The 24,091-nt window shown below is 41.9% G+C and overlaps 1 protein-coding gene across 1 annotated transcript in view; it reads left to right on the forward strand.

Moving 5' to 3' along the window:
• The window catches only part of LOC124797909 (retinol-binding protein pinta-like), a 232,550-nt gene that overhangs the window by 204,110 nt on the left and 4,349 nt on the right, over positions 1–24,091 (forward strand). Inside the window, exon 6 of the mRNA XM_047261030.1 lies at positions 6,845–6,950. Within this exon, the coding sequence (XP_047116986.1) occupies positions 6,845–6,950 (106 nt within the window). The remainder of the gene's footprint in view (positions 1–6,844; positions 6,951–24,091) is intronic.

The raw sequence follows: 24,091 nt of genomic DNA on the forward strand, positions 1-24,091 counted from the left end.
CAATAGCCACCTCGTAGTTTCTCATGTTGCTCCTAGGTATCGCATGCCTCACAAGTAACATAACATGAACAGTAGAACCACTCCTCAAAACAAGTTCTTTGCACCGCACAAAGATGTGTAACTGCAATCCAAGCTCCCTGCTCCATGCTGCGCACTGGCCATCTGAAATCTCACAACAATCAAAATCCCGGTCACTGTTTATTCCAACAAATGAGTTAGTCACCATTTCTAAATTACCCAGTCTATCTGATATCACATGAAAATCAGGAATATGTCCACTGTTTATGTTCAAGTCACTCACAATTTTAAAATTAAATATCAAATCGCCACTTCTTCACTGAAGATTAGGAGTCTGCTATAATGCTCGCGGTGTACGCTGCCCAAGTGGCATAAACACAGAAGAGAGGGTTAGATACTTTGCGACAGCTCGCTTGAACCCCACGTACCTGGTTTTCTCTCAGCTGTCTTCTTGCTCCTCCCTCTGCCAGCTAGAAACAGAATCCTGCAATCCTTGTCGTTCAACAGGTTGAGGGGACGCAGGGTGAGATCCAGTTTTATCTGACAAGATCCAAATGTACACACGAAATGTATTCGCAGTTGTAAAATGGTTCTGATCACTATGGGACTTAACTTCTGAGGTCATCAGTCACCTATAACTTATAACTACTTAAACCTAACCAACCTAAGGGCATCACACACATCCATGCCCGACGCAAGATTCGAACCTGTGACCGTAGTGGTCGCGCGTTTCCAGACTGTACCGCCTAGAACCGCTCGACCACTCCGGCAGGCTCGCAGTTGCAAATATGGGTCATCGTCTGCTGTATAATGGAATGACGATAATGAAAATTTGTGCGAGTCTGAGACTTCCCGCATATCGCGAGCGGTCGCCTCACAATTAGGCTTTCCGAGCAGACCTCAAGGCCAGACGCAAACTTTTATGTGTGATCAGCCGTGTTTCTGCAACCTATGCTAGTCCATCCTTTGCGTATATTCCCGTGCAGGAGAGACATTTTAATTTAAAGTCGCTTGCCTGGTGTCGCTCCATATGTGTTATATCGCCTTGCCTTTGTTATTCCCTGGGACATGCATACAAGCATTACCCCAACTGGTGGACGAGAGTGTCAGCACTACCAACAGGGACGTCCAGTTCATCAGAGAGGTGTTTGACTGTGATACTTCGATCACCTCGAATGAGAATGTGCACACAGTCCAACATTGGAGTAGCCACAGCTGTGTGCTGCCAGCTGCCACGAGGGAGACCAGACAGGTATGTGTGACATTGCTGCTGTGATGACAGACGCCTCGCCCAACGACTCGCCATGCTTTTGTTCACTACCGTGTCCTTACAGACATTCTGCAAGCGCCTGTGATTATCAACGATGTTCTGGTTTTCCGCCAAAAGAAACTCAATTACAGCTCTCTGGTTGGAATTTACGTCTGTTACAGACGCAATTCTGAAGGTTAGGTATAGGACTGTTACCTATCGGAACTCCATGAAACTCTAGGGGGTGAAGCGGCAACATTCCACAATGTTCCACAACAAATTATACATTTTTCAACAGAAACTGGCCGAGAAAAAAGGCATTGCGTTACTTATTGAAAAACAGCCAGTTTTCAGTTTGTAATGAAAGATGGCCGTAGGCGTGTAGAAGACAGTAGAAGACAAAAATAAAAGCAGCTGTAGAACAAATTACTATGAGGGCATCCACTTTAAGTTTGGTTATGTTATAAAGACTGCTATATTCTTGATGGCACTGCCACACATTGATCTTGCCAAAAGCCGAGAAGCGATTCTTTTTGGTGTTTTAGCTCACTGGGGCACTCTGGGATGGTCTCTGGGGCACTCTGGGATGCTCTCTGGATCACTCTGGGATGGTCTCTGGGGCACTCTGGGATGCTCTCTGGATCACTCTGGGATGGTCACTGCGGCACTCTGGGATGCTCTCTGGATCACTCTGGGATGGTCTCTGGGGCACTCTGGGATGCTCTCTGGATCACTCTGGGATGCTCTCTGGATCACTCCAGGATGGTCTCTGGGGCACTCTGGGATGGTCTCTGGATCACTCTGGGATGGTCTCTGGGGCACTCTGGGATGCTCTCTGGATCACTCTGGGATGCTCTCTGGATCACTCTTGGATGCTCTCTGGATCACTCTGCGATGGTCTCTGGGGCACTCTGGGATGGTGTCTGGGGCACTCTGGGATGCTCTCTGGATCACTCTGGGATGGTCTCTGGGGCACTCTGGGATGCTCTCTGCATCACTCTGGGATGGTCTCTGGGGCACTCTGGGATGGTGTCTGGGGCACTCTGGGATGCTCTCTGGATCACTCTGGGATGGTCTCTGCGGCACTCTGGGATGCTCTCTGGATCACTCTGGGATGGTCTCTGGGGCACTCTGGGATGGTGTCTGGGGCACTCTGGGAACCTCTCTGGATCACTCTGGGATGGTCTCTGTGGCACTCTGGGATGCTCTCTGGATCACTCTGGGATGGTCTCTGGGGCACTCTGGGATGGTCTCTGGATCACTCTGGGATGGTCTCTGGGGCACTCTGGGATGCTCTCTGGATCACTCTGGGATGCTCTCTGGATCACTCTGGGATGGTCTCTGGATCACTCTGGGATGGTCTCTGGGGTACTCTGGGATGCTCTCTGGATCACTCTGGGATGGTCTCTGGGGCACTCTGGGATGGTGTCTGGGGCACTCTGGGATGCTCTCTGGATCACTCTGGGATGGTCTCAGTGGCACTCTGGGATGCTCTCTGGATCACTCTGGGATGGTCTCTGGGGCACTCTGGGATGCTCTCTGGATCACTCTGGGATGGTCTCTGCGGCACTCTGGGATGCTCTCTGGATCACTTTGGGATGGTCTCTGGGGCACTCTGGGATGGTGTCTGGGGCACTCTGGGATGCTCTCTGGATCACTCTGGGATGGTCTCTGGGGCACTCTGGGATGGTGTCTGGGTGATCTCCGGTGCACTCTTGGATGTATTGCGGGGCATTGTTTATTTTATTGTTCTGTTTAAAGTTGCGAAGCATCCTTGTCTATCTCGTGAAATATTTTTTTTAAAAGTATAGGTCTACTTTTATTTAAAAGTCTTATCTTTTATATCTATTATTTAATTGTTTATTGATTAATTCTATCGATAGGTCCCACTGCAGTATCTTCTTCCAAGCCACCCTCCTTCTCTCAGAGCAGCAGTTACACATATTATAGTGGTTAACATTATTGGTTTCGGTAGATACTTTTAGCGGAATAGATTGACTGGTTTAATGATGGAATTAGCGGTAAGTTGGTTGCAAAGCAGGTTATCCATGTTCGTTTATTTGCGACAGGCACTCAAGTGCTAATAAGCCACTGAATAATTACAAGGCTGTTACCCGCTTCGATTCAGCTATCCGAGCATGACTTACGGCTGGACGCAAGCATGTTGTTGTGCGTGTGTCATATCTGTACTCGCGTATCCCGTTCATTGTTATTCTCGTACAGGGGAGAGATTCTATTTGATAGCCGGACCTGCTAAGGAAACCGCTCACGTAAAGAGGGAAATTCGGGTTCGATTCCCGATCCGGCACAAATTTTCATCATCGTCATTCCGTGAGGCAGCTGGAGGTGGATGATATTCGCAACTCGAATACATCTCATGTCGACCTACCTTGTTTATACTATGGTCCGCTGAGACCGGTGGCAGTTGTTAACAAGAGACAGCCTACACGAAGACTAAAAATATGTACTAATCACAATTAGGAAACGAAGCTCAACTTTCATAGTTACGCTGCGTTTTAATACATGTATACTATTTTAAATCTCCAGTGCTCTACTTGCGATCTTAAGAAAACAGAAATTATTACCGCGACATGTCGGAATGCCGTTCCAGCCGAAATTAAGCCCTTCTCCCGGTGACTAGCGGAACTAGCTGCTGCTGTCGCCTGTTTTTGGATCAGGTGTGCATTATGCGCTCTTGGCGCCCACTCAGCTGTATCGATTATAGCACAGATGTTAAGTAGCACGCACTAAGTAAAGTTGTCCTCAGTTTTTGATTCCTGATATACCAGTAGCTTAGGGGCTGAAAGGCATGTGTTACTGTAAGAAGTCAGTTGGCCTACTCTTTCCTTGGAAAACTGACAACAGTTTCAATGAGCTTGGACAGCAACCCCACCGAACACAGGCAGTGCCACCCAGTTTTGACTATCTGTTATTTGTCGTGTTCGTCTTTAATACGTTCCAGTTCTCAGCGGAGAGATCAAGGGAAAAAAAAAACATCTCGTTTAAGTAGACGGTGACTGACTTATTATAAATATTTTTTTTACACAGTCACAAATTTTTTTAGAGACAATCATAACGGGTTTCGGCCACAATGGCCATCTTCAGGTCCTAAGAGCGGAATTTGCTGAACACATGTACATGCGTTGTCAAGCTCTTTCACTCGAGGAAGATCGAGAAAGCAGAAGAAAGACAAGATGTGATAGATGTAGCTCAGGAGTGTGATACTGTTCACAGCGTTGTTCCAAGTGCGTGGGTAATGTTCCACACCACAGGAACTACTGCCGGAATGAGAAGAAATGGGCGACCATGGTAAACTGCAGTGGCAGACGGCCGCAACACTGCACAATAGGCAAGACCACTTCAAACGGTGGGTGCAACTGGAACCACATTTCAGAGGACTGCAAGGGACGCAATCTGACGTTCCACAGTGGCGCGGTGACTGCATACGGTTGGTCACTGTACCTCACCACTAGTGCGTTGTGTTATGTTGACAGCCGCACATCTGCGGCGCCGAATCTCGATGTTGCCAAGAGCATGGGGACTGCTGCATAAGGGTCGAGTGCTCTTCTCCGATAAGAGAAGATTCAGTCTGAATAGTGGTTCTGGATGTATCTTCATAAGGTGGAAATTGGGAACACATGCAGCAAGGACTATTGTCGAACATGGTCGTTTTCGTGGTCCAGAGACATAATGCTGCAGAGACGCTCACTGTTCAGTGAACCTCTGACATTGCACTCCTTCCCCGCGTGCGTCTTTTCAGGGGTGAATTCGGCCCTTATTTAATTTGTATCAATGACTGCGTGATCAGTCGAACAGCACAGCAAGAGGAGCTCTTGGAACGAGAGGACACTCTGCGATTGGACTGTCCATTCCACCAACTTATATCCCACCGACCATGTCTGGGTTTCTTTATCGAGACGTATTGCAACACGTCCACATTCTCCACAGCAGTTCACTACAGCGCTTGTGGAGGAATGTAACTCTCTGCCACAACAACTCCTTACCATACTTGCGTCGCTTATTGAGCACGTTGCAGAACATGCACTGCCGCCCATGTTGATCACACATCCAGTTAAGAACAATATCCCGGCTTTTTTAATGTCCAGAGGACCACCATAAATCACGGTGACTTCACTGTAATCATTGTCTTTGGATGAAAGTGTCGCTTATGGCCGTCACATTGCGTATATCTTTCATTTACGTTCTGTACTACACTATAGCAGTTTTTTCTATGTATGTTCAACGTTTCATAGAGTTATGACACGTCATACGGAAGTTAATTTTGTCCCTGTAGTTTTGCACAACACTGTATTTTTTAATAAGAGTCTAATTTCCTGTTACAATAACAAATCATCAACTTTATCTTTGAAATTTACTGAAGTTGACAATCTTCCGATTTTTTTATCATTTCCTCTGTCAGCTTTTGTTACTCGCTTTTTTAGTTTTTTTCTGGCAGTCGATTTCATGTTCGTCAGGATTTTTTTCTGATTATGTGACTGATTTCTTTCGGCAAAATGTCTCTAGTTAATTGTTGTATTTTATGTAAAGTGACATAAGATACATACCCTTTTTTGAGTAAGTCTTCCTCTTGGTTTGGACTGAAGTCAGACAGGTTTGTTAGTCATTGAGTCAGTGTAAGTATTTCATTCATGTTTACTGTGTTTGCAACCCTCGTATTTTTTTCTGTTTTATTCTTGCTTGTCTCTTCTGCCTTACACCAAGCCTTCAATGTGGAACTTTATATTTTACATGATAGTCTTGAAGACTGACGACATACATCCAAGATTAACTTGTTCTGACTGTCTGCGGACATTTTGGTGTTCAAATATTGTGTTCTGTTGAACCGTCCAATTCAATTTTCTAAGAATTATCGAGAAAAGAATTTTTCCCCAGAATTCACATATCACACCAACTCATATGTCTCATATATGCTCCCAGATTATAAATCGCAACCTGTAACCATTCTGCTCGGCAGGAAACAAAATATATTGCAATATATACTGTACGTTGGTGTGCAAAATGTTTGATACCTGACGCGGGTAAATGCTGAAACAGTATAAAGAGAGAAATGTACAAGCATAAGTTACATACAGCAGGTGTCAATAAAGTGTGGTGGCAGCAAGAACAGGATTTCTAGTTGGGTGAGTACATGGTTGTCAACCCAAAATCAAATAGCGCCAATGTAGGAGTAGGACGTTTGGCGACACTGCATCTAGCAGACCGCTTTAATTTGCACACGCAACGACCTGATTGTTAACGTCAATGCTAATTAACTTGGAAACGGCTGAACGTGTCGAATTTTTTTATCTTATCAGTTATTTCTCAGCACAAGTTACCCTACAGCACCGTTACCTTCTTCTCAGGTAGTTTCTGGCCACCCTGTATACATTTTAGCAGTCATTCTCGTTCCGTATGTGAATGGAATGGGAGGAAAACGCTAATATGTAGTACGGTGTGAAGTACCCTCTGGTGTACTCTCCACACCATTTTGCAGAGTATGGATGTTGATGTAGATGTAAGTATAGGATGTGGTTTTGTCACTGAGATCTTGTAACAGGTAATGTTGCTCTCCTTCAGATACACGTCCATCCTCCAGGATCAACGACGCTGATTGACCACGTGGCAAAGGAACATCTGCCGGACGAACTAGGAGGCACTGGCGGTCCTATGGACAAACTTGCCTGTAAGTATGCACTGACAATAGCGATCTACTTAGAATGGTGGAAGGATACTTTAAAGTTCATAAATTAATATCTCGTGGTAATTCTGTTGCTTTCACTGTGACCACTTGCTGAATAACGATTACTTGCAACTACACACTTTCTGCCACTCGCTTCACAAACTATTTGTTTTTATGACCTTGGTTATAGGTTATTAGCGCATTTTCTAGTATTATTACTGAAAGAGATGCATAATGGGGAAAACGTAAGTCTTTGTACCATAAACGCTGAGATTCTTTCGACTTTGTAGTTCGTAGTCTGTGCAATCTCCTTTTATTTCGTGTGTAAACCTATAACAAGTGCCTGTATATAACAAGTGCAAATAACACAGTACTAGCATTTCGTGCTATTATGTAACACGAGTCTGGAATTCTGAAAGCGAAAGGTGTAGCTGTTTGCGCCAGAGACTACATACATACTCACGAACATAACATTACTAGACTGGCAATACCATATAGATATCACTCATTTCACTGAAGTCAGGACTTAAGAATCGCAATATGCCTCCGACCGCAAGGAAGGAGTAAACAGCTGTTTATCTACAATCTGCCAGGAAGTTTCAGCTGTTTATCTACTAATGAAACAGTCGTAATAAATGGTGATAAACTGAGATAACCACGTTACCTTTAGAGTTTTAACATAATGGTTAATGCATGTTTCGTCTTTGGTTGTAATATTTTGTACAGCAGGTGGAAGATGAAGGGAAAGGAACGCATCTCCATGCACGCAATTGTAGAAACGTCGTATTTTTGCTTTTGTAATATACGTAACCCTAAATAATTACATCACAATTTGTCTTATCTAAAGTAACGGGGGTGTTTACATTCTCTACGTGTTTAATAAACCTAGTGTTAACAGACATATCTCAATGTTCTGTTTTTAACCAGTCTTCATAATCTTAGGCTTTTCTTCGAGTAGTATAAGCACAAAGTGCTATTTAGCATTGAGTGTTCTTACGAAATCTACAGTCTGCTTTAATCATATGTATCTATTAGTTGACGTTCTTCTCATAACACGATTCTACAATGCATGTGCTAATCTCAACTAGTACACAAATATTTTCTCAAGTGCAGGACTTGCTTAGACCACCTCGTGAAACTTACATCATTTCGTTTCAGAAGATCGTAGTAGTACCATCAACGAATTTCCTGATGTCGCTAACATACCTCACGAAACGTCAGGCTTCAGTGAAAGATGTGTGTTTGCCGGTCTAGAAATTTGTTATTTCTGTGCACTTTCGCAAACGCCGTCTTGAAGGTAAGAAAAGAAGGGAGATGGCGCTATAGACTTACGCTGTACGTTGTTTTGAAGCCAGAGTGGGTGGGACCTGCTGCCATCTTAAATAGCCGAGTACATTAGCACACTGCTCTTTGCGATTATTTCTTGTTCAGCATCTATTTGAAATACTAAAGATTACAGTACTTACGAGAATAACATAGCAACAGGAACGCAATTCCGAACTTTTTTTTGTAATTGAGTGCGTATTTGCTCTAGTATTACGAGACACGTGGCTTCGTTAATGTGACATGTTTTTCATTGATATATTTCGAATATACAAAAACAGAAGGAAGTGATGTCAAAGGCATGACTTCGTAATCCACTTAATTCCTCCTTTGCTGTTTTCGTCTCAATAGTAATGAAGCTGGAACTCGTATGCACAACATTTTTTAAGTTCACAGTTGCAAAAAACTTGCGAACGTGTCCTTTGATATTCCGTAAACGTCTGCAATAAGGAAAGAAGCAAGGTATGCTGTCGTACGTTGTGCATATTAACAAAGAGAACGATTATTGAAATGTCAAAGAAACAGAACTGCATAGGGGTACACCTCCAAGCAGAATAGAGTTCTTGTTTTGTTAGGTTATTAGTGCATTAGTTTTGCTGTAGTTGACTCATCTTCTCACTTTGAAATCTTATCTACAATGCCTCATTCAGTGTGTGACTAATAACAGCAATTTGCGGGATAAAAAACCAATATAATTTTCATATATATGTTTCAGTATCGAGCAATACTATAAATGTGATTAAGTGAATGCACTCAAACTGTTAGACCCCGTAAAATGGTTATTTTGCTTTAACATGTACGTAAGTTCAAATGGTTCAAATGGCTCTGAGCGCTATGGGACTTAACTTCTGAGGTCATCAGTCGCCTAGAACTTAGAACTACTTAAACCTAACTAACGTAAGGACATCACACACATCCATGCCCGAGGCAGGATTCGAATCTGCGACCGTAGCGGTCGCGAGGTTCCAGCCTGTAGCGCCTAGAACCGCTCGGCCACCCCGGCCGGCATGTATGTAAGTCATATGTTAGTAACGATAACCTAACCAGTGTAACATATAGTCCTACATTTCCAACAGTAGCCTATTTTCTTCTCTTCCCGGAATATTTCTCGACTGTAACTTTCAGTTTTTCAGGAATAAGAAAACATATTACAATTGAAATGTATGTCTACTTTGATCATCTGCTTCATTTTAGATTTGAATTTCAATTTGGGGTTTTCATGCATCTGAGTCTAAGCCGTGCTTTCTCATTTATCAACAGTTAGTCAGCTAGCTTCATGGTCCGTGTACATATCATTTCCACTATAAATTGTAATGATGTGGCGCGAGTCATTTGTATTAGAATTAACTGCCTTTACATATGCCTCCATGCTCATTATTTGTTTTTTGTTTTTTAATTAAAGACAGACAGATGTTAGAGGGTAATTCCTACCCATCACTATATACACATTATAATTATGTATAGTCTTCTGCGGAATTGGAGGAATTGTCAAAGAGGAACGTTTTCAGTTTAGTTTCAAATTTTACTTTGCTGTTTTCGGGCATTTTATGCCACTGGGTATGTGATCAAAACTTTTGGTTGCAGCATAGTTAACCCCTGTTTGTGTTGAGACGATCTTAATGTGGCGTAATGAATGTCATTTTCTCCTGCTATTGTTATTATTTACATCATTGTTCCTGAGGGAATAACTATACTGCGAAGCAGATAAATTGCTACTCACACACCGAACAGCCGGCAGTCACGACGAGTTCCGCCAAAGTCTTCTTTACAGCGGAAGCAAAGCATACACAGACACTGATACAAACACACACACAAAACTCATTCACACAAGGCAGCTGTCTCCAGCTGCTCTAGCCAGAATGTTTTTTTTTTTTTTTTATTTAAAGAAGGAGCAAATGAGAACAATGAATGAACTATATGTGGGAGGAACTTACGGCATGGCGTGTCGCACCAATAATGAGCCCGGTCACACGGCCGTGCTTCGTGCGGGGGCGAGATCGTTGACGGAGCGTGGCTCCGATGTCAGAGCGCTCACGGTTTGGAAGACAATGAAGAACACAGGAAATAATAAATGTCAACAGCGCAACCACGATTACTGCATACAAAGAAAACAATGATTGAACGGTTCCACTTATGAAAGAAATATGATTCTTTTAATCTTTAGACTACGTCCGGATCGAGTAGTACGTCCGTGAACGACGCAAGCTGACATTTTTATAAAACGACTACCTCTCCGCACAATAAAAGCATCAGACGATACTTAGGACACGACCACAAAAGCCGACAGATATCATCAACGGTAGAAACAGGACATGGGAACGTCAGAGTGACATAACAGGGAAGTGTCACCGCGTTGGATCATGGAAGTATCAGTAAAGCTAATGTTTTGGGCTACATAAGATGGCAGACGTCGGCTTCAAGTTTCTGACGTAATGACAACTACCATAATTTTTTCCCCGCCTCGGACGCAGCTCGATGCAATACTGTTTCTGATTTCTTCATTATTCTTAGTTTTTATGTAATTGATAAGTGTAATAAGACTCAGAAGGAGCAACTCTGGCTTTAATAGTACATGAAAGTAGACGTGATCTATACTGGAATATTTCTTATTAATTGTCATGCGCCGTCTTGTGCACATAAGAGAAATTTCATATTTGAAGTTAAATGGAAATGAAAGTATAATGTCAAATGTATGGAAAGTGCTGTAAGAAGATTACTCTATATGTGTACGAATTTAAGGCGCTTCTTCAAAATCATTTTTTGACTTAAAAAGAACCATTATAACGGAGTGACTGCTATGCTGTAGACAGGAGGTTGGATATAATTCTGGTGCATGGAACTATTTCCAATTCATCGATGGTCCTGATATTCCTCTTGTCATCGTTTGACTATTTGCAGATCGCATTTACTCCACTCCATGAACTCCGAATTTATATGTGACACTTCACCATTGCTCCCATTTGAACCCGTCATCTATCTGCATGCTCCAGAAACTGTTTCTGTGTGTGTCGTACTAAAGAATTTCGCGGGGCTTCATGAGATCAACGTAAAAGCTGAGAGAACTTATCAAGTAAGTGAAAACTATGCATGTGATGTGAGTGATCAAGAGTCAAAGCTATAGCGGTGGATCGTCTTATTATGTCGCTCATAATTAAAAATCAGCAATTGCATCTTTATGTCAATTCAGAGCTTTATCATTGGACTTTCAGTGTAATTATTCGTGATTCGTGGAAATGAATGTTGTCGTTTAAAAGTCAAGTTCATACTCAAGAGCTAGCAGTATGGATTACTGAACTATTGATTTAAGAGTTGAAATATCCATCTACATCTACATGGCTACTCTAAAACGACACTTGCAGAGGGTTTATCGAACCACTTTCATAATAATTATCTTATTCCACTCCGAACAGCGCGTGGAAATAATGACCACCATTATCTTTCTGTGCGAGCTTTGATTTCCGTTATTTTATTATGATGGTGGCCCTCCTTATGTAGGTCGGCGACAAAAAAATACACATATCAAAAATGTTTTGCATCACCCCAGTTCCCAGAACTGTGGATACCGTATCACAGACAGAGCCCTTTAACTATTCAGAGATGTCACTAAAACCGCCCCAAAGATGTAAACAACCACGCATGAGCAGCGCCTAATAGCCGGAGTGGGTCCGACAGCCGAACAGTTCCAGTCATTCCACCAGGAAGGAGGTACACGGCTTGTGTCGTCTGTAGTTCAACCAATGATTGTTGCTCTGTGCCAGGAACGGCTCTCAACAAGGGACGTGTTCAGGCGTCTATGAGTGAACCAAAGCGATGTTGTTCGATCATGAAGACACAGAGAGACAGGAACGGTCGATGACATGCCTCGCTCAGGCCGCCCAATGGCTACTACTGTAGTGGATGACTCTACTTGCGGATTATGGCTCGGAGGAACCCTGACAGAAACGCCACCATGTTGAATAATGCTTTTCGTGAAGCTACAGGACGTCATGTTACGACTCAGACTGCGCAATAGGTTGCATGATGCGCAACTTCACTCCCGACATCCATGGCGAAGTCTCTCTTTGGAACCACGACACCATGTAGCGTGGTACAGATGGGCCCAACAATGTGCCGAACGAACCGCTCAGGACTGGCATCACGTTCTCTTCATCGATAAGTGTCGCATATGCCTTCAACCAGACAATAGTCGTACACGTGTTTGGGGGTAACCCAGTCAGGCTGAACGCCTTAGATACACTGCGCAGTGAGTGCAGGAAGGTGGAGGTTCCCTGCTGTTTTGGGGTGGCATTATGTGGGGCTGACGTATGCTGCCGGTGGTCATGGAAGGGCCGTAACGCCTACACGATACGTGAATGCCATCCTCCGACCGATAGTGCAACCATATCGGCAGCATACTGGTGAGGCATTCATCTTCATGAACCACAATTCGCGCCCCAATCGTGCAAATCTTGTGGATGACATCCTTCAGGATAACGACATCGCTCGACTAGAGTGGCCAGCATGTTCTCCAGACATGAACTCGATAGAACTTGCGTGGGATAGATTGAAAACGGCAGATTATGGACGACGTGACCGACCAATCACTCTGAGGGATCTACGACCAATCGCCGTTGAGGAGTGGCACAATGTGGACTGACAGTGCCTTGATGAACTTGCAGATAGTATGCCACGACGAATACAGTCATACATCGGTGCAAGATGACGTGCTACTGGCTGTTAGAGGTACCGGTATGTACAGCAATCTGGACCTCCACCTCCGACGGTCTCGCTGTATGGTGGTACAACATACAATGTTTGGTTTTCATGAGGAAAAAAAAGGGTGGAAATGATGTTTACGTTGATCTCTATTCCAATTTTCTGTACAGGTTTCGAAACTCTAGGAACCTAGGTGACGCAATTTTTTTTTTTTTTTTATGTGTGTATTTTCGCATTCGAAGGAGAAAGTTTACGGTTGAAATTTCGTGAGCAGATCGCGCCGCAACGAGAAACGCCTTTGTTTTAATAATGTTCATCCTGAATCCTGTATCATGGCTGTTACACTCTCTCCTCATTTCTCGATAGTACAAAAAGTGCTGCCCTTCTCTGAACTATCTTGATGTACTCCATTAATCCTATCTTGTAAGGATCACACATCACGCAGCAATACTCTAAAAGAGGTTGACAAGTGTAAAGGCAATCTCTTTAGTAGATCTGTGGTAACTGGTAAGTATTCTGCCATTAAAACGTAATCTTTGGTCCGCCTTTCCCACAACATTTTCTTTGTGTTTTTTTCCAATTTAAGTTGTTCGTAATAGCAGTTACTAGATATTTAGTTGCGTTTAGGGTTTTAGATTTGATTGATTTATTTTGTAACCGGAGTTCAAAAGGTTCAAATGGCTCTGACCGCTATGGGACTTAACTTCTGAGGTCATCAGTCCCCTAGAACTTAGAACTACTTAAACCTAACTTAACTAAGGACATCACACACATCCATGCCCGAGGCAGGATTCGAACCTACGACCGTAGCGGTCGCGCGGTTCCAAACTGTAGCGCCTAGAACCGCTCGGCCACCTCGGCCGGCAACCGGAGTTCAACGGATTCCTTTTAGCACTCATGTGTATGACCACACACTTTTCGTTATTTAGGCCAATTGTCAGTTCTCGCACCATACTAATTACAACTACTTAGAACTTTATAATGTTCTTAGCATTAAATTACGTGGCCTGTGTGCTATGTAGTCCGAACTGAATTGACCACACTACTTCCTATTAAAACACCTGACCTTGCGCATCACATGTACTTTGTAACAGATACATACAGTTCAGTTGCCAAATAACAAACTAACAAATAAACACACTCATAAATCCATCCGTATTTCAATGGCGAGAAGGAGATAAAGTTAAGTCGTCTATTAGAGTGAGAGCTCCCTGGCGAGAATTCTTGATCATTTCTGTTAATTTCACTGTGGGTGTTTGCTAATACTTGATTATGTGGTAAAGGTAAAACACTCCTTTTTTGCCACGTGCTTCAGCACATTAGATATGAAAATCGTGACTTGTACATTCTGCAAACCAATGCAATTTGATAAACAAGTTCTAATAAAATGTAACGTTCGCTGTAGCTACGGAAAGAACAAGCACCGTACAGTAAGAATTGTGGTAGATCAGAGGCTGGGCCAGACAATGATCATCTTGCACCCACATTCTGTTGTCTTGTCGTCTCGCCAAAGCATCATAGATAACTGGTGCTGCCAGGTTTTCAAACTAAAAGGACGAAATATTTTGGAATTGTGCCCAAAGTAGTCCCATTGTGGCATTATCGGCATGTTTTATCTTTAGGAGGCCATTATGTACAACTGTATACAAAAGTAAACACAGACAATAAGCGTTTCATGAGACGTTTATGTATTGGATCTCCTTTTGCAAACAGTTTGAAAATTAAATAGAATTCGTTAAGTACACGGTACATAAAAATATTTAATTAAATCGTCTTTCACAACATTTTAGCACTAGTCATATTTAAGTTCAGTAACTTTCATAGCATCATAGCACTCTTAATAATCACTGAAATATTTAATTACAACAACTTTCATAAAATTATAGCCCTATTAGTATTTACCATTTGAATAGTACTCATTAAAAATGTGACTTCATCTATTATTTGTTTGAAAAACTCTTTACACGAAAAGTTCAAGTTTGTAACATTTTGTAATCCAGCCTTAATAAGTTCAACAATACTTCTGTTTCTTATAGCAATGCATTTGGTAGTCATCATTAAAAACAACCTTCTAGTATGGGCATTGGATCCTGGAATGCTCGTGACCATACTCAATACTTCTTTTCAAATGTGGTACATTAAATCCTTTGTTATAGTTGTTGCATTCTACCAACTTAATAAATTACTACTTTTTCTGTGGTTGATGCGTACTGCCAACATTCTCCTACTCGTCCATGTACTATGTTGAATTCCCTTCTGCATAAAGCAGTTTTTAAATACGCGACCCCTTCCCAAGGACAAAAAAAAAAAAAAAAAAAAATCTGGTGGCCCCCAGAATCGTAATAAAACTCTGTCATTGATTTCAAAGGCAAAATATTTTATCTTTTTAGTGAAACTAAACTGATTGAGATATCAAGTGCGCAGTGCAAGGTAGTCGCAACGCCCTGCGAGGAGTGATACACGAGTGTATTCTTTGCCGCGTAGAGACGTGGGGGCGAGAACTGGTCAGCGGTCGCATACGCACACATTTCCTCTCCTTTCAGTCAGTTTTCCGAGTACGCCAGCGAGTACGGACGTGATAAGACCGTTTTTGCGCTTCGGTCCGTGCCAGCATAAAATGGAGAAGTTTCTCAAAAGATCTGTACAGCTCCCCATGTCTGGTACAAGTGGTAGTGGCGGATTCAAATCAAATTCGAAAAAAATATTTTTTTATTTTGCAAAGCATTGCCTGCGAACACTAATGGCCAGTATTTGCACGATATGTTTTTAGAAAGCACTCGAAACTACAAGATCTATTGGACCAAATGTATCGCCATTTCCACTGATGGTGCTAAAGCAATGAATGGCAATAAAAGTGGACTCGTTCAGAAATTAGAATCAGTAATATCAGATGATTCGTGGACACACTGCTCTCTTCATCGACAAGCTCTAGAGCTACGGATTTAACCTTTGATTTAAAAGATGTGCTTAACCCTAGGATGCATATACAGGACCTCCGAGGCCCTTGTATGTCTTCATATTTTAAAAAATTCCGTAATTTTTTGTTTGATTTCCAACTGCTTTCCAGTACTCTTTCACTAACACTGTGACATTCCTCCTATAAAGTCTGAACGAGATACCTTTTTAAGTTTTTTGTATAATTCAATACGTCTACCCATACACCGTGAATGCATAAGCAGGGCTTTAGAAGCCCTCACACATTTATAAATGTTCATTAGCCTATATTGTCTTCAACATTTGTTTGGGAGCAGCTATTAATTCAACAATAACTGTAGTGGTATTTCCAGCAACAGGAGTGCCAGCAGCAGCAGTAGCTGTAGTAGTAATAGTATAACTAAAAATAATACACACTACTTTGACATATTGGCGATGTCGGTGTATTACTGATCTTTTTGCTATCAAATGTTTTATCATTGCGTAGTATTGTTATCCTGTGCTGCTCTTGTCAGCCTCATTGTTACTGTAGTGTGTTTGTTGGTGCAAGGCCCATATTGTTACAAGTATGACTCGTTAAGTGCTGCACAAGCTGCTGTTCGAGAGACACACCATTTGCTATGGCTTCAACACGCAAAGCAAGAGAGTGAGTACGTGCAAATGCAGCTAATTTTGAAAGTGTTGTGGCTCAGTGGTTTGAAGAAGATGATTCTTGCGAGGAAGGAAATATTTTTGAAGATGCAAGTAGTGAATAATCAGCCAATGAACCTGCAGATGTGAATATTGAGGCAGATGACAGTCCTTCCGATACTATTACTTCATCAGAGTCTGAAAATGAAGAACCACCAGGCAAATCCTACATATACAGCCACCATGTCAGTAAACAGATTCGAGGACATAAGGAGAATGATTAGATTTGATGGCAGGCGTACCCGTGAAGATCGATCTGCTGATGACAAACTTCCAGCTGTTTACTATGTATGGGAACTATTTCTCGACAAGTGTAGAAATAGAGTGATTCCCAATTATTCACTCACAGTTGACGAACAGCTAGTCCCATTCCATAGAAGATGCAGCTTCACCCAGTATATGCCCTCTAAACCAACCAAGTATGGCATAAAAATATTTTGGTTATGTGATGCTACATCTGCATATGCTTTAGACGAAATGTTTACACGGGAAGGAAGCCCCATGGCCGGCCGGAGTGGCCCTGCGGGTCCAGATGCTACAGTCTGGAGCCGAGCGACCGCTACGGTCGCAGGTTCGAATCCTGCTTCGGGCATGGTTGTGTGTGATGTCATTAGGTTAGTTAGTTTTGATTAGTTCTAAGTTCTAGGCGACTGTTGACTTCAGAAGTTAAGTCGCATAGTGCTCAGAGCTGTTCGAACCTTTTTTTGATGCCCCATGAACCTATTCAGAAAAATTTTGGATTGAATGTGGTGAAAGATCTTGCTAAAAGCATTGAAGGATCATCAAAAAATATTACTGTTAACAACTTATTTAAAAGTATGCAACTGGCAGAAGAGATGCTTCAGAAGCAAATTACAGTGGTAGGAACAATCAAACAAAATAAACTAGAAATTCCTAATGAGATGAAACCATCTGTCTCAAGAGCGATTCATTCCTCTTTGTTTGCATTTAGAGATGAAATTACAATGGTGAGTGATGTTCCCAAAAAGAAAAAGTCTGTAGTTCTCATTAGCACAATGCACCACGACAGAAACATTGATGAAACTCATGCAAAAAAGAAACCAGATATAATAAAGTTCTATAGCTCTACGAAGGGTGGAGTAGATCAAATGGACCAGAAAATTCCGTATTACACTGGCAAGAGACAAACAAGAAGATGGCCATTTGCATTATGGATGAACATGATGGACGTCGCAGCAATGGACAGTGAAATGTTATTTTTCGCCCAACGTCTGACATACCATAGTGGATGTAGTGATAAAAGGCGTTTGTTGCTAAGAGATTTGGCAGAGGAAATGGTAAGACCACCAATGGAACTTCGTATTCGGAGCCCTAATCTTCCAAAGAAAATCGTTGATGCCATGCAATGATGTGGTGATCAAAAAGATGTCATATTGCCGAACCAACTATCTGTTTCAGGAAAAATAAGAAGATGCAATTATTGTCCATATAATAAACACAGGAAAAGTGCTATGACATGCATTAAGTATAAAACCAACATTTGTAAGGAACATAGTGGCGTTCTTTGTGCTTCTTGTTTGTCACATGTTGAAAACTAAGAAAAACGCAATTTTATGTGGACAATGAATAATAACTTTTTGTCAAAATATTGCCTATATACATAATATTGTGAATAATGAGTATGTTTTAATTGAAGAAATTGGTTGTAATAAATGTTATAAAATGTAAACTGCCACTTATAAGTGAAGTAATAAAATTAGTTGTATATGTTATATGTAAATGGATGTAACTAATAAAAATTCACTCTTAGAGTTTTTTTAAAAAAATTAATAAAATGTTAATCAGGCCCACCAGATCCTGTTACAGTATCTTAGGAATCTTTCAATATGACAATCAATTTGACAGCAATAAAGTTAACTCCAAAGAAGGATTATATGAAAAGAGGAAAATTTTAAATTAGAGCAGGGCCTTGGAGGCGCTGCATATGCATTCATGTGTGTTTTCGGCACCATGCATCCTAGGGTTAAAGAGGTGATCAAAGTTGTGAACTCTATTAAAGGTACAGCGTTGCAAATTCGACTGTTTGGAATCATTTGCGAAGACATGGGTTCGCTGCACCAAAATATTCTTTATCAGGTAGAGGTCAGTGGGCTTTCCAAAGAAAAGGTAGTTACACGAGTTCTTGAACTAAAAGATGAATTGTTAATGTTCTTACATGATTTTAAGTCTAGATATGGTTACTATTTTTCTGACCTTGTTTGGATACTAAAATTAGCATTTCTGGCTGATCTTTTAACCACCCGAAAATTGTAAATAAAAACCTGAAAAGGGAAAGAAGGAAACATTATAACAGCCAGGGGTAAATCCAATGATACCTTACAAAACTTTGTTTGTGGTCAAAGTCTTTACAAAAGATGACGTTTGAGTGTTTCCCTTCCATTCAGAGGAGTGTAGAAGAAACTGCAGTCGACCATTCGGTGATAGTAAGTGCTCACATTCCTTGGATGATACAAAGTTTGCACAATTTGGAAGAGAAACTATGAAGTTATTTTCCAGAAATGATCTCCGAAGCTGGAAATGGGCATAGACGGATAGTAAATCCTTTTCTGGGCATCGAGTCCCACAGATTGACTGGTTTTAACTTAGGGAGTTTGGTGGCCAGAAGTGTACTGTAAACTCAGACTGGTTCCTTTCGAAGCACGCACGTACACTGCGAGCTATATAACTCTTTGCATTGTCATACTGGTAGATGCCAACGTACAGAAGAAAGAATGAAGTGAATGTAGGGGTGGCCGTGGTCCCCAAGGACAGGCACATACTTGTGTTGTTCCATTGTGCCTTCCAGAATGATGAGGTCACTCAGGGAAGGCAACTGAAGCGTTCCCCAGACCATAACGCTCCTTCCTCCGCCCTGAACCCTTCCCGCGATTGTTCCACGGTCGTACATGCCTACTGCCGTCTGTCCGATGGAGCGTAAAAAGTGATTCGTCTGAAAAGGCTACCTGTAGAGACTCGGTGGACGCCCAGTTGCGGTATGGGCGTGTAAATAACATCCCTCTTCGCCGATGAACAGCAGTCAGTGTGTTTGCATGAACTATGCGTCTGCTGCGGAGGTCCGATCACAGCAACGTTCGCTGATCCGACGTTGAGGAGACATTGTCGGTAGACCCTTGGTTCATCTGGGCCGCCATCTGCCCAACAGTTGCCCATTTATTCGCCCATTCAGTTCTCCATAGCCTTCCTTCACTCCTTTCGTTTATGGCCCGTGGTGGACTACAGTTACCTTGGTGCTACTTTTGGACAGCGACATTTTGTCATACACAGTGTGCTTTAACCATGGCGGCGTCAGATAAATGGCTCCGTTTCCGCGCTGCGTTGTTTTCCGCACACCCTCCCGCCGCCGAGCCACGTTTTATACACCCTCTACTGCTAGTGCTGCCACCTGCGGTCTGTGAGTTGTTGTCATACGTTGATACTGAACATTAATGTGATTGGACCGTGTATTATTACGATGAACAAAGTACAGTCAAACCTTCTATAAAGAGTGATTCGCATAACGATCAATACTTACTTACTTACTTACTCACTGGTCATACTGGACTCGAGAGTCCATTAACGCAGCAACATATTTTCACCATCTGTCACTGTCTTGGGCTATTTCCTTCCATTCACCTTCAATACCTAGGCTCCTTAGACTTCACATCGTCCTCCCATCTACGCCTCGGTTTCCCCACAGGACGTTTTCCCTCTAAGTGCCCTACCGGTACTCTGCGCGCTGCCCTGCCCTCATCCATTCGAGCTACGTGACCCGCCCATAGCAGCCTACGTGATTTAATAATACTGATTATGTCAGGGCTTGAATAGAGTTCGTGAACCTCTTCGTTATGCAGTTTTCGCCACTCTCCGCTAATGTCATCCCTTTTCGCTCAGAAAATTTTCCTCAAAATTTTGTTTTCAAATACTCGAAACGGCTTTTCATTTTGCACTGTGAGAGACCAAGTCTCACACCCATACAGCATAACTGGTAGAATAATAGTTTTGTATATTCTAATCTTTAAATTCCTAGACAATATTCGTGATGAAAGTAATCTATTCAGTGAGAAGTAGCACGCATTTCCTGCCCGTAATCTCTTCTTCAATTCGGATTCAATCTCATTTCTTGAAGTGATGTCCACGCCTAGATACTTAAATGTGTTCACTTTTTCAAACTGCATGTCTCCAACTCTTAACATTTCCTGATCTACTGCTGTTGGCATTCTAGTAGTAACCAGGTATTTAGTTTTGTCTTCACTTATCCTAAGACCTACATCTTCACTAGCCTTGATTAACGCTTTCGCGTTTGCTGTTAGAGACTCTTTCCTATCGCTAATGATGTTTAGATCATCTGCATACCCTAATTTCCATTTAACTCCACACCCTCTGAATTATCTGCTGCCATTCGTACAATATATTCTAGGACTAAATTAAAAAGTAGCGGAGACAGGGCATCTCCCTGCTCAAGTCCGTTCTCTATTACAAATTATTCTGATCAATAGACAACGATCAATACAAAACGTAATTTTGTAAAAGGTTGAATCACTTAACGGGCAATGATTCGCATATCGAGTCTGTTCAGAGCCTTAATTTTCAGTATTGGATAACCATTTCCAATACACCTTCCGACATAGACCTCTTCAGTTGGGCAACAAGTCACACGCTGATGTATGATCTTCCGCCGTGAACAAAAAATTTTGGGAATTTGTGGTATGGACTCACGGGACCAAACTGCTGAGGTGATCGGCGCCTAAGCTTACACACTACGTAACCTAACTTAAACTAGCTTACGCTAAGAACGGCACACACACACACACACCCATGCCTGAGGGAAGACGGGGGCAGCCTCGCGGACCGTGACAAGGCGCCTCAGACCGCTCCGCCGTGTACAGCAGAAGTTCTGATCAGTGACAATGATGCCGATATTCCTGTACTCAGGTGTACTGTGAGCGGTGCTCCTTGCGCCTTAGTTGTTATTTCCAGTACATCCACTTTGTCCTCCTTGCCGAATTTGCAAACTCTCTGTGACGATATAGCATGCTCTCCTAACTTGGAAGGCTTATGTTAATTCGTGGTGTTGAAATACCTATTTGTGAATTCCATTTGAGATATGTCTGCCGATAAGCAACACGAGTTCAATAAAGCTGTCCATAAAACAATAAGTTGGGAGATGTTTTATTCAACTAGTCGTCTTCTGCTTTTAGCACTCATTTTAAACAGTAGGCAAAAACAATCGTCTTTAGAAAAATTTCTTGTAAAAAAGGATGTATAATATTATACATTACGTTACTGTTTTACAAGTATTATTAGTACCTTTCGGAATGGAACGCAGTGCCCTACTTTTATGTGGATTTCTCAGAGCAATATGTTTCACATAACAAGTGTTTCATGTTGCAAGTAAGACCCAGAAGCGAATTATGCTCGTTAAGCGTGATTCCACTGTATAATCAATTTGTAAGGAAGTAGGTCTTCTTTCGAACTTCTCTAAGTTATTTACTGTATCTTGTTCACTTAGTTGTCTATCAGTTCATGCAAAAAGGTTTCAGGGTTTGCGTTTATTCATCGTTAACAGTCTTACATTCTTTTCAGTTCGGAATTAATGTTAAACGAGGAGTTATGTAATTGCAATAGATTTTTGTTTATAACGGATTTGACGGTGAAATACTGTTGATGAAGGTGGCTTTGATAGTAATTTGATTTATTTAATTTAACTGATATTGGATCTGAGGTTTTTTCAATTTTCTTAGATTACGTTTTTGTACTAGGCTAGTTGTTCTACTTGCGATCATCCAATTTCAAAAGAAGACAAAATTTCTTTTTCATTAGTTGCTAAAATATCTGATATATGTTACTATAAATTATGTATTGTAGTAGTATTGAAAAGATTTTTTAACTGTATAAAGCGCTATCAAGATAACAATGGTTCACTTCACCGAAATCGCAAATAACAACACGAAAGAAATCAGATATGAACTAGACGGCAAGCAACGACGACTTCGTAGAAATTCCGATCAGGCCGCAGAGCTACGATAATACAAACATTCAATTTGACGTGAGGTCAAGCATCCTAGATGAGACTGATAGAAATTGCTATACTTCGTGCCTTCTCTCACTGATGACAATCTCAGGGGTCTATTGTTTTGTTCGAAACACGGGAGTTGAAGTGAATTCTAGCAACCATGGTGCGAAGTCTTTCACTTGAGCTGTGAGTGTGTTGTTTCAGCCATTTTGTGTCACATTTCACCACGAGCGTCTTTGAAATGAGCTTCAACGAAACAGTCTTGTTCTGTGTAATATTTTACCACAATAGTTGAGCGGCACGAAAGCTAATTTGTCAGTACTGCACGGAATTCTGCACCCGCACCGCCGTACTGACCGGGGGTAATGTGATCCCTCCCCTCTCCCAACAAACCTCTCAGTAAAAGAACTCGCTAACTCAGTCCGTACAGCACTTAGTGGCCCTTGCTGCCCTATTTCCATACTGCAGTTATCTAAGATTTCGAAAATCATCGTGCCACTTCCGGCCGGTGCAAGTCTTTGCGTATATGACATATTCAGCCGCGCGGGATTAGCCGAGCGGTCTTAGGCGTTGCAGTCATGAACAGTGCGGCTGGTCCCAGCGGGGGTTCGAGTCCTCCCTTGGGCATGGGTATGTGTGTTTGTCCTTAGGATGATTTAGGTTTAGTAGTATGTAAGCTTAGGGGCTGACGACCTTGGCAGTTATGTCCCATAAGATTTCACACACATTTGAACATTTTTTAACATAATCAACAGGTTTGAATTAAATTAATGCTCCTTACTACAAATAAGTGCCACAACTGAACCTGAATAACTTACCAATGTGCTTTCATTACGTTTCTGCTACAGCGGATGATGCATCATAATAATGGCACGCCGGAAATTCTTGTCGTATCATTTAAAGTGGTTAAATTGGAATTATTCCTGCGACTTAGACACCCCGAGCAAGAATTTGGACCCCCCTGCGGGTAGTGAACCGCAGATGGAAAAACACTGGCATAAATAAACAAAACCATTTATGAATGTCATTTTTTACTGATCCCAATCAAAAATATGTTTTTACCAGGGGGAGATACACGCAGATATAGTGAGTGCTCTTATTTGGTAGTGCCTTCGAGGGATCTTCGTCGTCACTTTACCTACCCACAGTTAAAGAGGTGTACCGAATACAATACAAACTGCACACAAGACTGGGATCGAACTGCCCGTCTTCACGCTGCCGAAGCAGGAGAGGAAAATTTCGTCGCGGAACCTTCAGACTTACCACATGAAAAAGAGACAATTCAGATATGATAAACTGGAAATGTCGATTGTTGATTTGGGAACAATACTCTTTGAATTTTGGTATAAATGAATAAATTAAACTCTATAAAACACAAGGGAAAACATTATCAAATATGCAAAAATTCTGAACTACGTAAAATACGGATAAACCGTAACATAAGGGAGACCTATCAAAAATACGGAAGATAGAAGAAAATGTGATTAAA

This window comes from Schistocerca piceifrons, chromosome 5 (assembly GCF_021461385.2).
Source record: "Schistocerca piceifrons isolate TAMUIC-IGC-003096 chromosome 5, iqSchPice1.1, whole genome shotgun sequence".
NCBI classification, from domain to species: Eukaryota; Metazoa; Arthropoda; class Insecta; order Orthoptera; family Acrididae; genus Schistocerca; species Schistocerca piceifrons.